General features: G+C 34.1%; 1 protein-coding gene across 1 annotated transcript; it reads right to left on the bottom strand.

Moving 5' to 3' along the window:
* Positions 1-1,915: 1,915 nt before the first annotated feature.
* On the bottom strand, positions 1,916-7,784 carry LOC115222292. Its single transcript, XM_029792466.2, has 3 exons — positions 7,538-7,784; positions 2,218-2,361; positions 1,916-2,049 (listed from the first exon to the last, which is right to left on the bottom strand). The coding sequence occupies exons 1-3, from the start codon at positions 7,697-7,699 to the stop codon at positions 1,981-1,983; spliced, it is 375 nt and encodes a 124-aa protein (XP_029648326.1). The 5' UTR covers positions 7,700-7,784; the 3' UTR covers positions 1,916-1,980.
* Between the last annotated feature and the right edge of the window lie 7,543 nt (positions 7,785-15,327).

Here is a 15,327-nt window from a genome sequence, read left to right as displayed (position 1 = left end):
CCTGAACACTATATATATATATATATATACATAAAGTTAATTCAAACATGAAACCACAACAATGTGAGGATGTGGAACAAATATAGTATTATTTGGACGAGCGGAACTCTTCGTCAGAAACATAGGAAAAGGAAAGATCCAGAGAAGGGAAAACGGAGGAAAAAAAATCGCCAACAGTACACACGTGGTCACATTTTATATATATAAAAGAAGTGAGGACTGAAATCCTTGAAAGGGATGTCAAACATTATTGAAGTTTCCTGAAGTATTACAGTAAAAATGATCTTTTTTGTCCTCAAACCCAGAAGTGTTTTCCATTTTGGGAGATGAGAGCATGCAATTGTATTTTTTCTCAAAAAAGAAAAAGGTGTGTTTTATCTAAATTGAATACAAGTTGGAGAGAATAGTTCCTATCCTTGATGACACCCTTAAAAACTTGAGGAAATTCCTTGGTTACGTCAGTGCCAGCATTTGAAACTTCTTTGGAGATGCTGATGCTGTATAGGTTACACTGCTAATTGAATTTATTGAACCAAACTTTGCTAGCTGTGGAAATGTCTGAAGATGATTTTTGCTGCTTCTATTATAAGTTGGCTTAACTTCATGTTGCATTGCATTTTATTGTTTACTCATAAGGCAAGCATATCTTAAATTTTCCTTAAAGACTTATCGATATATAGCTGACTTTCTTCAGATTCCCATCACCTAAATATTTGCAATTTTACATCCAATGAGAAATATGAGAAAGACTCTGAGAAAGAAATATGTAAACATGAACAAAGAACAGTTGCATAATTCGAGCAATGTTCAGATACGAGGGCAATGTGATAAATGATTTGGTATCTTCATGCTACATGCTACAGCATACTGAGCAAGATTTTCTTTTAACTTTTTATCAATGAACTCATCCTTTCTCTATCCCTGCTACAAAAACATTTAATATATATTAAAAAAAATGTTATAAATCTTCAAATTAAAAGTAAATAAATATAAAATGTGGAATTTTCAAGATCCCACTAGTTATTAGAATAATTTAAAGCTATCCTACTGAAAATGTTGCCAAAAAAAAAGAATGCCATAGTAAATAAGCACTAAATGGAGTAGCATGAAGCAGTTTACATCTATCTATAAATTTAACATGCAAGATTATATCTATATAAAAAAACATTTAATCTAGCATTTATTAAATTTTTTTGTTTGTTACAAAGTAGGTGGAAACATTTTAATAAGAACCCAACAACTTGAAAACCTAGCTATATTCATGATTTCTATGGTGATACTGTGTGGACTAAGATCCTCTTTGACAGGTCACTAGTATGTCTTCAGAGCAACTTAATTTAAGCATACTAAGTTGGATAGTCAAAGGTTGCAATATTGGTTAACAGAGATATACTGTTTATAGGAGACATGATATTTGAAATCAGTAGGTGATGTTACAACCTTTCATATCATCTATATTATGTATAACCGATGAAGCATGACTACGATAAAAAACATTTAACAGTCCAGAGCCCAACTCAATGTGTTATTCTCCAAGACAACTACTGCAACAAAAGTCATTCAAGGTTGGAGCATAAACGAGCATGTTAAATATAAATATTAAAATGTTCCAGCTATGACTATCCTATCTTATATTCAGATAATATATTTAAGACTAATTGGATCATTCCTTTTTTAAGCTGGCTGGGTGTTGTTTGAGGTAACTTGGCTGCTTTTTCTAGCAGACTGAATTATCATATACAGGCACCATTGCAATCCAAATGTGTGTAATGTGTGAAAATATATCATTGAGTACAATCAGAAAAATATTCTGATCATGGTATTATGAAAACCAAAATATAGGTAAATAATTTGCATTTTATCAAGGATACAGAAATGTAAAATTTTTGTTTCACAATGTGAAGACTAAATACAATTATTACTCCAAGATATTTTTTTTATTTCAACAATCAAATTAACTTGTCTGTTACATTTGTTACTCTAGATTAATTTATTGTGCCGGTCTTTGTACATTATTTCACCATTACGAATTTTTCTTTCTTGTCCTTCCTAAAAAGAATAAAAAAAGAAAAGAATTGAAGTACAAATAATATACATGATTTGTGTAGCCTAAGCAATACAAGAAACTGAAGTTGATTATATTATAAATGATTTTAAAAGGAATTCATTGGAGATTATAAATCCATTTAGCAAAATTTTTTTATAGGAAATACTTACTCTTTCCTTATATATTAAATAAGTAAAGACTGCAATTGGAACAACCACAAAATTTAAGCCGACCATCACAGACTTGAATGATACTTTAAAGTAATTAAATCCGGTTACACGCATTGAATAAAAGCGCTGCATTTGAGGATCAAACTGTTAAAAATAAAATGAGAAAAGATTGTAAATTTTTCATAGCTGCAATATTTAATTATTTTTCAAATGCTAATTACTTACATGAGCATAATAAAAACAAGTGTTTAGTAGTCAGTTTATTCACCACCAACCTAAAATGTATAATTCTTTCAAGCCTCAAAATTCAACAGGATTTTACATCAGCAAATTACTAGATTGCTTACCTATCTATTCAATTTTTTAAAATTATTATAATTAACATTCCCCATAAGAAAACACCATTGCACCTTACTTCATTACTTATGAACAGTATGTAGCTAGAGTCCTCATGATTGCTCCAAATGCTACAGTTCACTATTATTAAAGGTGAATGCACATCCTTAACGTAGCAAAGACTGCATCCAAAAAACGTTTTTGTTCAGAGTCAGAAAATACTCAACATCATAGGTCTCAGCTAAGCTACAAAGCTTAAGTGAGATCCAGTATTTGTAACTGTGCTGCTAGTACATAGACATCCCATGTAGCATCCAGAGAAAGGCAACTTGACTGAATGGTAAAAGTTTTTTTGCTGCAACTACAATGGCATCTACTCCTAGGAACTGAACAGTATTATGCCACCACTGCTCATGTTGTGCCTACACCTTAAACCCTGCACTAACCACCATGCTCAATCTTTCCATTCCAGATCATCAAGCCTCTGGGTCTCCCTCCTTATATATCTTTCCTGCAGTCAACTTGTACCAGTTTATGGTAACAGCATCAATACCACCAGTCATAAATGGCTTGCAAAAGTGATGGGCACATCTACTTTCCCCAAATTAACTAATAGAAATAACAAAAAGTTCAAACACAACTATTATTGTTGACTGCTTGTGTTTAATTCAGTTCAGATATTGTTGCTCCTTCTGTTGTTCTCTCTTATCTTCAAGAATACAGGACAAAGATCAAGCTATACTATTAGCTACAAACTGGAAGTTATAAACTAAATAAAGAAGTCTAGTGGCAGAACATATTTATGGGCCACCACATAGAAAAACTTATAGATACATGAGAACTGCATGAAGACAAACTCTCAACTGCTAAAAAATATATAAGCATAATCTTCATTAATGAAAAGCAAAATGAAAAAGTTGAAGTGAATGTATACAAGTGACAGATAAGCAATAAAGGTACACCTAATATTCTATCTTATAGAACAGATGATACAAAATATATTCATCCAAACTATATGAGCATGAGAAAACACAAGTAAAACTGATTTATTAAGACCAGTATTTCCAAATTTTATGGCTTAATTCATTTAGTAACAATTCAGTAATTTATCATTGCAGTAGTTGGATAGAATATATCTCACCATATTTAGGAATCTCCGTGCTTTTAGAGACATACACCAGCAGTGGTAAAGTTCTTTTCAAGAACTATTGCTCAAAGAAATCGACATCTAAATATTATCAATATGAAAGGTAAGCCTTCTTGCTAGTTGAATCATCCACTCAACAGGTTACGATTTTAAATCTCATTTTAAAAAAATGCATTTCTCAGAAAGGTATGAGGAAACAAAAGTTGGGTGCAGTGAGGCAGCAATCTGTAGTTATACTTCATCTTTGTTTCTAAATTTTCCTCATTTTCATTACCCAACCTTGTATTTTGAGGTGGAATCACATTACTGACAGCACCACTTCTCAAATTTTGTTTTTAATTTTAGATTTCCTGAATGAATAAAGACACTCACCAGCATGTAGCAGAAGGGTGTAATGCCTTTATTAAGCTTGGTTGTTTAAGCTTAAATACCACAAAATAGGCTCACTTTTCTGTCCATTGAGTCACTAGTGGCATGTATTGTCCAGTTGCTAACTGTCCAATCATGTGTTTGCAATGTGGGAAAGACCACTTTGTCTCTGGAGCCTACCCAGAGTTATAAAAACCATTGTATTCTGCCTCTCTGGGTCTTTGGCAGCAGCCATTTACCATGCATACCACATCTCTTTGGACCGGCATCGATGAACCAGTCTTCTCCAGTTTTCATCATTACCGCAACAGACAGCAGACCATCAACAGACCCAGCAGAACTGAAGTCATTTAAATCCTTGTTCCAGACTGTAATATAGCCATCATTCTCTTTTGGCATTCTTATTTTTATGAGAGGAATAAATCATTTCTTATTCAACTTATCTAAATCTTGTGGTTTTACTTCTTTCCCCATTATAATTGGTGACCACCCAATGCTGGAATATTTCTTTTGAAAATATACTCTAAAAAAAATTTTTTGCCCCAGCATGGCCACAGCTCGTGAGCTGAAACTAGATAAAATAAAAAAATAACTATGCTACAGAAAATATATTTTGAGCCTGAATGATATACATTTTGCAATGCTTGAACCTTGTGTTTGTATGTTTTGCTGTTTTGAATAAAATTGCTTCATGACATCAGTTAAAAGTCTCTGCCTGGATATATCATTATGTATAGCCTCAAACTAGAACAAGACATTTATAAACATTCAGTTTTCATTAAATTTCTTTAACCCAAGAGACAATGCAGTTTGGAATACAGAATTATAGCCTTCACTAGAAAAAGTTTTTTCTTACAACAGCGTCCTTCATGTAATAGTTTTGTTCATTTTCATTTGAACCATTTTTCAAAATAGCTGCCCATCTTGTTCAAGTTTCCTTTTGTTACAGGACCTTGTGGAATTTTGTATATGCACAGTGACGCAGAACATGCATGCTGCGTCTTGCTGTTGCTTAAATTTTTCCTGCTTGCCACCATTTGTTGCCCCATTGAAGAAGATGGCTTCTGATTTCACCCAATGTTCATGTTATTGAGGACATTGCTCCTCTGATTTTTCATCAGTTGTGCCACTGCCTCAATTTACCTTCTATTGTTAATTCATTCCTCATTGCACTGGACTTCTTTCTTCACTCACTTGACAAGAATCTGTGCATGATGAATGACACCATTTCACTAACTCCTACTCAACTCAAAGCTTTCGACATTGTAAAATTCTCTCACTACAGCATCCCTCCTTGCACTCTCTGTCTCTGATGCAAAGCTTTCACTTGTGGTTAATGCATTAGACACTGCAATCAGTGCTGTATTACAGTCCTTTCATCAGCAACACTTGCAACCTCTTATCTCCTCTGGACTCACTCAAGATTCTTCACCTGTAATTTCCATACCTGCCTGTGCCAACCTCTGCAGATCCTGTGTGACATCTCAGCATCCCACTGACTCATTGACAAGCTGTTTTTGAAACCCTGCTTACTCCGTTTCCATCACATCTACTTCAATCTTGTTGGACCCTGGCCTGTCAGTCTTGGATACACTTCCATTCTCACTTGCTAGCCTGATACCATGCCTCTAATCGATATGTCTTACTCTGTGGCACGAGCCCTGGTATCGGGCTGGTTATTTTGCTATAGACTCCTCTCACACACATCATGTCCATTAGATTAGAGGATTTTGCAAGACTGTATATATGAGCTGGCCCTGAATGCCTGCTTTTTCTCATTTTTGTATTTACCTTTTCCAACATTTGTTACATTGTGTTTTGTTTGTAAAATTTTTCAACGTTCTTACACATGCCTGCACCCAGTTACACACATTGCACCATAATGTTGTGCCTTTTTATTGAGTTATATCACCATAACGGTGCCTGTTAAGCTCTTTTGCCTGACACCTTGTATGTCAGATATCTCATGCTGTCTGTGCTCTTGTCAGACACAGCTTGCCTCTATTGTTATTAATAGAAAAGGTTGTGTCTTTTGCAATGTTCCAGCATGTAATTCTGTCTTCCTTGCTAATCTTAGCAAATGTGCACGGTAATAGTACCAGGTACATCTTTCATTTTTTTCCTAGAGCTACTGCTAGCTCACATCATATTCACCAATTCATATACTTTCTGCCATTATGGATGTGGTTTCCATTCTGCTATTCTTGCAATGTTTACTCATACTTGTTTTTCTTGCACTTCTATGAACATTTAGTTCTTGTAAACATTTGTTTTTTTTTTGTTTTTGCTGGACATTGTTTTTATACTCATTGTTTGTTTGGTCAGTATAAAGATCCTCACCTGTCAATGAAAACAAAAAAAAGCCTGCTGGGTGTTAACAACTGTGTAGAAAACGAATATACAAAAAAATTGCGCAAACGAACCTTGGAGGGGGGACTTTCGGAATATTCACAAGATCCGATTTTTCCCTCATAACTTTCAGGAAATGGATAATATATACATATATATATATAATTTTTTTTTTTTTACGGAATCTCACTTTTTAGGCTATTGAGAATCTGAATCCGATTCTGAAAAAAAATTGTTTGTAAAATTTCAATTTTTCAAAAAAGATAAAAGATAAGATACACCAACCCCGTCCCTTCCCAATTCTACGGCCTTGGCCTTCAAGCAGACTATCCACATGCTAGAAATAACAGCCGAATCTCACAAAACTGCGATAACATGATGAAAGAAATATGTAATCAATCTACTCAGCTTTCTGCAAAGATTAATTTCCTGCAGTAATATGAAAATGTAATTCATATGAAATTAAAGTGTTCATTTTTTTTTTTTTTTTAAAGTTACAAAAAGATATGAGTGCTGAAATAACAGCAAACTCCTTTGAAAAAAGAAAAGTAAAAATAGCTAAGAAATACTGTGACAAAGTGAAATTAAAGAGAATCATTCGACAAGCGCAAAACATCGTGTGTTGTGGAACTGAAAATGGTCTTGCGAACTTGAGATTTGGTTGTTATTTCTAGCATGTGAATAGCCTGCTTGTTGGTGTTTTCTTTCTTTCTTTTTTTTTTTTAATATATATCCATTTTCCTGAAAGTTATGAGGGGAAAATCGGATCTTGTGAATTTTCCGAAAGTCCTCTCCCCACCTCCAGGTTCGTTTGCGCAATTTTTCTTTTAATATTCGTTTTCTACACAGTTGTTAACACCCAGCAGGCTGGGTTTTATTTTTATTTTTTTCGTTAACGGGTGAAGATCTTTATATTGACCATTTCTTCCATAGGTATGAAAATTCATGTCCTTAAGAAAGGCATGATGAAGCTCGATCTTTTCGCTAAAATAATACAATCTTTGAACCAAGTCAGAGGTTCCATACACCTATAAATCTAAATATTTTCCTATATTTAACCAATAAACGATAGTAAATTTCTGTAAGTACAAATAATCGCAAGTTTATTGTAATACTTACGATGTAACCTCCAGTGCCTTTGTATGGGTCGGTAACTTTCTTTTGCCATTCACCTTTGAGTTTTTCTCTCATCAAAGCACGTTCTTCCATAGCCTTTCTCTCTTTTAAAGACACATCGTACATTTTCCAAGGATCCCATGTTTTCTTAATGACTCCAGTCATTACTCACAAACTGTTCATAAAACTGGATAATATTTTTATCCACGAAAGTCACCTTAGACTTCTGACATATAAAGCTAATCTTACCCATGTTAGCCAGCTTTTCGCCACCGACGAAAATACCGTGTATCATTAAGGCTTTTCAGTTTCTGAAATATTTAAATCAAATATTAAAAGATAAAATAAGAATAAAATTTTCATTAAAAAAACTATCATCTTAATAAATGGGCGCAAGTATGTTTTACCCACGTAATTTCGGATAATTTTCCCACTTCAATATTTAGGGAAAGGAAGGCGGCGAGCTGGCAGAAATGTTAGCTCGCCGGGCGAAATGCTTAGCTATCTTAACGTTCTGAGTTCAAATTCTGCCGATGTCGAGTTTGCCTTTCAGGGTCGATAAATTAAGTACCAGTTGCGTACTGAGATCGATCTAATCGACTGGTCCCCTTCCCCAAAATTTCGGGCCTTGTGCTTAGATTAGAAAAGAATATTTAGTGAATGGAAATTAGTAGCAAGATTACATCTCTCTCTCTCTCTCTCTCTCTCTCTCTCTCTCTCTCTCTCTCTCTCTCTCTCTCTCTCTCTCTCTCTCTTTCTCTCTATCTCTCTCTCTCACAGATCCACTACGTTAACAGATTCCGCCTTTACGGGATTATAAAGTATAGACTGTAATTTCGGGATACGTTCCGTAATTTCACACTTACGGAAACTCGAATAAATTTTAACAGTCAATTTAAAAACTATACTGCCTTCTCAGCCGAAAGGCCACTTTAGCTAACAATGTGAAAAATTATCCCAATACCTACATATGTATGTATGTGCGTGTATACACACACACATACACTCACTCACACATACACACACACATGCATGTATGCATACATGCATACATGCATGCATGCATACATACATACATAGATACATGAAAACTGAACAATTACATACATGCAAATAAACAAAAGCACCCTGTTGTTGATGGGACATGATGTTGTACCTAAGACACTGTATAATGAGATCCATCGGAAGAATGACCCCGAGGCCAGAGAAATAAGAGCCCACAGTATGGTAGATGCCATAGCCACTCATAATAAAAAGGAGTACTGGTGAATGTCTGAGAGAAAATGACAATAAAATGTAAAGATAATAGACATAACATAGTAATTTGGGATAGAGAAGAGAAATCGTACAGTTGTGAAAATCAGTTGCCCAGCAAATGTTAATGTAAAGCTAAAGATCAGCGAAAAAGAAAATACCTACGCTGAATTATTGAGAAGTCTACAGTTACTCCATCCAGACTACAAGTTCAGTTTCATACCTGTAATTATTGGAGTGCTGGGATGTGTAACACTGCCTAAGTACCAATGCTGGGATATATAACACTGCCTAAGTACCACCTTTGCGTTCCAAGTTCAAATGCTGCTGAGGTCAACTTTACTTTTCATCTTTTCAGGGTTGATTCATTTTACTAATTGTTGTGTCCTCTCTAAACTACATACATATGTGTCCACACATGTCATCATTATCATCATCATCATTTAAAGTCTGTAATCAATGCTGGTATGGGTTGAGGGGGCTTGATAAAGATCTAATGGGACCAGGAATCACATTGTGCTCTAGTATCTGCTTTGGCATGATTTCTATGAATGGATACCCTTCCTAATTCCAAATACTTTACAGTGTGCTCGGGGTACTTTTTCATGCCACCTGCACTCTTGAGGTCACCATGCAGCTTACATGTTCCTGTTGTAGGAACATGGTTACTCAGATTAAGGGGAGAGAGTGTGAGCATGAATCAATAGTATCTTCAAAGAGATAAATAGTTGTGATGAGGTGTCCAAGTGTCACCTGGTGAGTGCAGTAGAGAAGCTAGGAATGTATGTATGGGAGTGGGGTGGGGTGCAAGAGTGTCTGAGGAAGAAATAGGGGAAATGTGGCAGAGAGGGGAAGCAACATCTGTAAAAATTGGGAGGAGTTGAAGGGTAGATGGAGGGAGTGATGGATACGGGAGTGAGAGAAGCATGAATTGAGGAAGGGAGAGGGTTGCTAGTAGTAGGATGGTAATAATGATGCAATAGCAGGGGAGGAGAGAGATGACATTTTTGAGTTGGCTACATGAGCAGAATAGAGAAAGAGAGACAGGCATAGAGCATGAGGAGAGATAATTTGGTAGCTGTAACAGATAAGCTTGAGTAGTTACAGTTCTCCAGATACCATAGACGCTCAAATTGGAATTTGAGATTTTGACCAAAGAATTTGTAGAAAGCATTCTTTCAGTCCTTGAAGAAAGTCTTCATTGTTTTGGTGGTCTCATAATCACTTTGGTGCGAGTCTCCTATGTAGCTGAGAAACCTCTTCTCCAAGCCTAGGAGAAGGGTAATGCTGTGTTTCATACAATTTCATGGACCAAAATTACTGAATGGATCCTCATGATATTTGGAACTTAGATTCAATGCATAAGGGCAGGTATAGTGCAATATGTTTGGTTTGAATTTCAGATGGCTTAAAGGGGGCAGAACCCCCATGAAAATTCATAAATTTTTGATGTTTATGAAATTTCAACCATGGGTAATTGACACACATCAAGAAGTATTCTCAGGGTTTCCACTTATCATGAGGATTCTAAGACACCCTAATGAGGGCCTTAACTCCAAAATTTTAGTCATTTCTTTTATGATCCAGGTCAAAAGTATTGAATGGATCTTTATGAAATTTGGAAAATATATTTTATGCATAAGGGCCATAAACCCCATGACAATTGATATATTTTTGCTGTTGATGAAATTTTAACCATAGATATTAGACACAAATCTATTATATAAAATCCGTTCTGCCTGTCTGTGTGTGTATCTTCTAGGATCTCGGGCATCCTCCATCCAATTGCGCTCAAATTTGATATGTAGATACCGACGGTATCAGGGCATGTATAATAAGTCTTGAATACATTACAAAAATCGATTCCAGGTGAGAATGTGATCGATAAAGCCGTGGGAACGTGTATTTGTATGTGCAAGCACATCAGCTGTTGTGATTGATACTATGCATACGCGAGGAAAATGCACGTGCAGTTTGCACAAAAAAAGCTGGCTGGCTTGAAATAATGCCACAAAATGCAGTATATTTATGAGACCAAAAAAGTAAGATGCACAAGAGATATTTTCTTCAAACTTGGCATGAAGACAGGAAAGACCATTTGGTTTCTCAAGAAGTTTTTTTTTTTTGCCTTAACTTCGTTTCACAAAACCAAAAATTTTATTGAAATAAAGGCATGCTTAATTATTTTTTAATGAAAAGAAAACACTGATTGCTTTTTATTCAAGGAAGAAAATACTATTTTCTTGCTAATAAATGATTTTTGTTGCCTTACAGCTTTAAACCAAAAAAACTGTTTTTTAGTGAAAGAAAACCATTATTGTAAAGTATAAAAGCCATCTCAATATGGCTAACCACAAAGTGGGGCTAAAAAGCTACTGTAACACCCCCACTTTGTGGTTAGCCATATTGAGATGGCTTTTATACTTTACATTGTCGAGCAGTTACTGTTTACATCTCGTTCTGAGATTTAATAATGAAAACCATTATTGTATTCAATCAAGATTGTTTGAGCTTTATTTCAAGTTGAATGTAGTCAAAATACTTCAATTTTAGAAACAAAAAACTATTTGCTTGCATCTTAATTGTGCAATATTTGCATTTTCTAAATGTAACAATTAACCTACAATTGACCAGTTTTTGTTTTTTTTTTGGATGAAAATGTGACACTTTGCAAATACTTTGCAAATACTCCAAGGACACAGATATTGTGTCTAAAGCCAGCTAGAGACGAAGATCTCTTGGGGCTATAAAGCTACAGTAACCCCCCCTCCCCAATGTGGTTAGCCATGATAAGATGGCTTCTATACTTTACATTATCAAGCGATTACTGTTTCAATCTCATTCTGAGATTTAATTATGCTATATATATATACATCTATATATATATTTGTGCAGATGTATACACACACTCACACACACAACACACACACACACACACACACACACACACACACACACCACACACACACACATATATATATATATATATATATATATATATAATATACATAATATATATATATATATGTATGTATGCCTGTATATATGTGAGATAATAGTTTCACTTTAATAGTTTCGGTATTAAAGTGAAACTATTAAAGTGAAAGTATCTGATATTACAGTAGAGAGATGTTATTGTTGTTTAATTTTTGACACGTAATTTGGGGCTTATGACACTACATGGACCCGAAGTAAGTCATGTGTAAAATTTGAATGAAATTGGTTGTTTAGTTCTCAGGTTTTAGGGATTCACAGACAGACAGACATTCTCATCTTTATATATATATATATATATATATATATTATATATAAGGGCTTAGTAAAATAAATTACTTTGCCACATACTGAACTCATTAGAAATAGCAGCTAAAGAAATTTCTTTAGCTATTTCTAATACTTAAAGAAGATCTCTAAAATGGTCCCTTTACATACTGAATACTTGGTGAAATTGATTAATAATTAATTAATTTTACCCTCAATTGTTGAAATTATAATTCATTTCTCTCTGTTTAATGCTTCGGATTTCACCGATAAAACATAGTGTTTGTCAATTTTAACCCACGCTGGTGGAAAGGGGAGAGCAGAAATTCTTCGCTTGCATATTCTGAATTTGATAACACTTTTAGTTCGAGCAGAATTCTAGAGGTGATAAGAAGCCAAAAAGGGTATGCTCCCACTTTCAGTGTTCCCAAATCCGAATCAAGGAGTTCTGAGCTGACGAAAGAAATGTCGATTTGACTAATCTAGAAACGTACGTTCTCAAATAACCTTTGCACTTGATTTTTTAATGTTTTTTCCCCCATACCTTTGTGAGTTGATTTGAGCAAACACTATCTGAGTGAGATCTTCTTTAAGTATTAGAAATAGCTAAAGAAATTTCTTTAGCTGCTATTTCTAATGAGTTCAGTATGTGGCAAAGTAATTTATTTTACTAAGCCCTTATATATAATGTAATATTTTGAATTCGCCTAAAATGGTCCCTTTACATACTGAATACTTGGTGAAATTGATTAATAATTAATTAATTTTACCCTCAATTGTTGAAATATATATATATATATATATATATATATATATGTATGTATGTGTATATGTATGTATGCCTGTATATATGTGCGATAATAGTTTCACTTTAAAAGTTTCAGTATTAAAGTGAAACTATTAAAGTGAAAGTATCTGACATTACAATAGAGAGATGGGATCTTTATCTTTTGACCAGCAGATTTAGAAAATAATTTTTTGTAGCTAAACACTTTCAAACTTCGTATACTGGTAGAATGTACCATATAAAATATCTTTTACTCTTAGCGTTTTTGAGAAAAGTTTATGTTTACGAAGTTATTTCGTGTTAAAGTTGTCGTAATTTCAACCAATCACTGACGTGTATTCAGCTAGATAAAATTACTGCCGTTGTTTGTCAACAACAATTTCCGGCGGTGTATATTTTGTTTGTCACTGTTTATTATGACATCGTTCGTGCGTTTATACTGGTTTTAAGGTTTTGGTGTTAGGGTGTTAGAGTTAGGGTTGGGGTTTTAGGGTTATAGTTATGGAAAAAAAATGAAAAACGAAGCACGAACGATTATGCTTAAGATACACTCGTTTATGCATACGAACGTAACTGAGATGAAATATGTCATAAATAACAGTGATAAATGAAATATACTCCGCCAGCAGTTGTTGTTGACAAGCAACAGCAGTAATTTTATTCAGTTGAATACACATCATTGAGTGGTTGAAATGACCGATATACGACAACTTTAAAATGAAATAACTTCGTAAACATAAACTTTTCTCAAAAACGTTAAGAGTAAAAGGTGTTTTATATGACACATTCTACAAGTATACAAATTTGAAAGTGTTTACTTATAAAAAATTATTTTCTAAATCTACCGGTTAAAAGGTAAAGATCCGAGAGATGTTATTGTTTCACTTTTGACATGTAATAGTGGACAAAATATGATATTGCTGTGGGCTCACACTAAGCAAGAAGTTAAGTTTTTTGGCCTATGACACTACATGGAACCTAAGTAAAGCATGAGTAAAATTTGACTGAAATTGTGTAGTTTCAAGTTTTCGGGATTCACACAGACACATATTCTCATTTTTATATATATAGATATAAATACACACAGACAAAAAGATAAATTGATAGATACAACTGAGTAGGCAAACAGAAATATTAGACACTGCCTAGTACATTTTTTAAATTTTGATTAGCCTGGTACTTATTCTATCAGTTTCTTCTTGTAAAACCAAACAAGTTATGGGGATGTAAATAAAAGAAGAGCAATTGTGAAGCAGTGATGAGGGAGAAACACAGAGACAAAGACACACACATACACTTACATATATATACGATTGATTTCTTTCAGTTTCTGTCTGCAAAATCCACTGACATGGCTTTGGTTGGTCTGAGGCTATAGCAGAAGACACATGCGAAGTCACCACACAGTGGGACTGAACCCAGGATCATGTGTTTTGGAACCAAGTTTGTTACCACACAGCCACACCTGCACCTATGTATATATATGTCTGTGTGTGTGTGTGTGTGTATGGGTGTATATATGTATGCATTTATATATGTGTGTATATATATATATATATATATATATGTGTATACATATTACATGTACGTTTGTATATATATATATTTATATATATATACACATCTACACATATACATGTAAACATGCACATCTATATGTATATATATACATCTATACCTATACATGTATACATCTATATAAATACATGTATATATATATATAAATGTATATATATACATTTGTGCAGATGTATACATACATATATATATATATATATATGTATGGGTATATGCATGTATGCTTGTATATATGTGAGATAAAAGTTTCAGTATTAAAGTGAAACTATTAAAGTGAAAGTATCTGACATTACAATAAAGAGATGTTATTGTGATTTCACTTTTGACACGTAATACTGAAATAGTGGAGAGGATATGATTTTGCTGTGGGCTTGCACTAGGCGAGAAGTTAAAAATCTTTTTGGCCTATGACACTGCATGGACCCTAAGTAAGGCATGAATGAAATTGATTGTGTTGTTCTCAAGTTTTAGGGATTCACACAGACAGACACACATTCTCATTTATATATATATAAATATATATACACACAGACAAAAAGATAAATTGATAGATACAACTGAGTAGGCAAACAGAAATATTAGACACTGCCTAGTACATTTTTTAAAATTTTGATAAGCCTGGTACTTATTCTATCAGTTTCTTCTTGTCAAACCAAACAAGTTATGGGGATGTAAATAAAAGAAGAGCAGTGATGAGGGAGAAACACAGAAACAAAGACACAGACATACACTTACATATATACATACATATATATATGATTGATTTCTTTCAGTTTCTGTCTGCAAAATCCACTGACAAGGCTTTGGTTGGTCTGAGGCTATAGCAAAGACACATGCGAAGTCACCACACAGTGGGACTGAACCCATGATCATGTGTTTTGGAACCAAGTTTGTTACCCAACAGCCACACCTA

The sequence above is a fragment of the Octopus sinensis genome, linkage group LG19, assembly GCF_006345805.1.
Source record: "Octopus sinensis linkage group LG19, ASM634580v1, whole genome shotgun sequence".
In the NCBI taxonomy this organism is placed as follows: Eukaryota; Metazoa; Mollusca; class Cephalopoda; order Octopoda; family Octopodidae; genus Octopus; species Octopus sinensis.
This window is presented reverse-complemented; position numbering and strand designations above follow the sequence as displayed.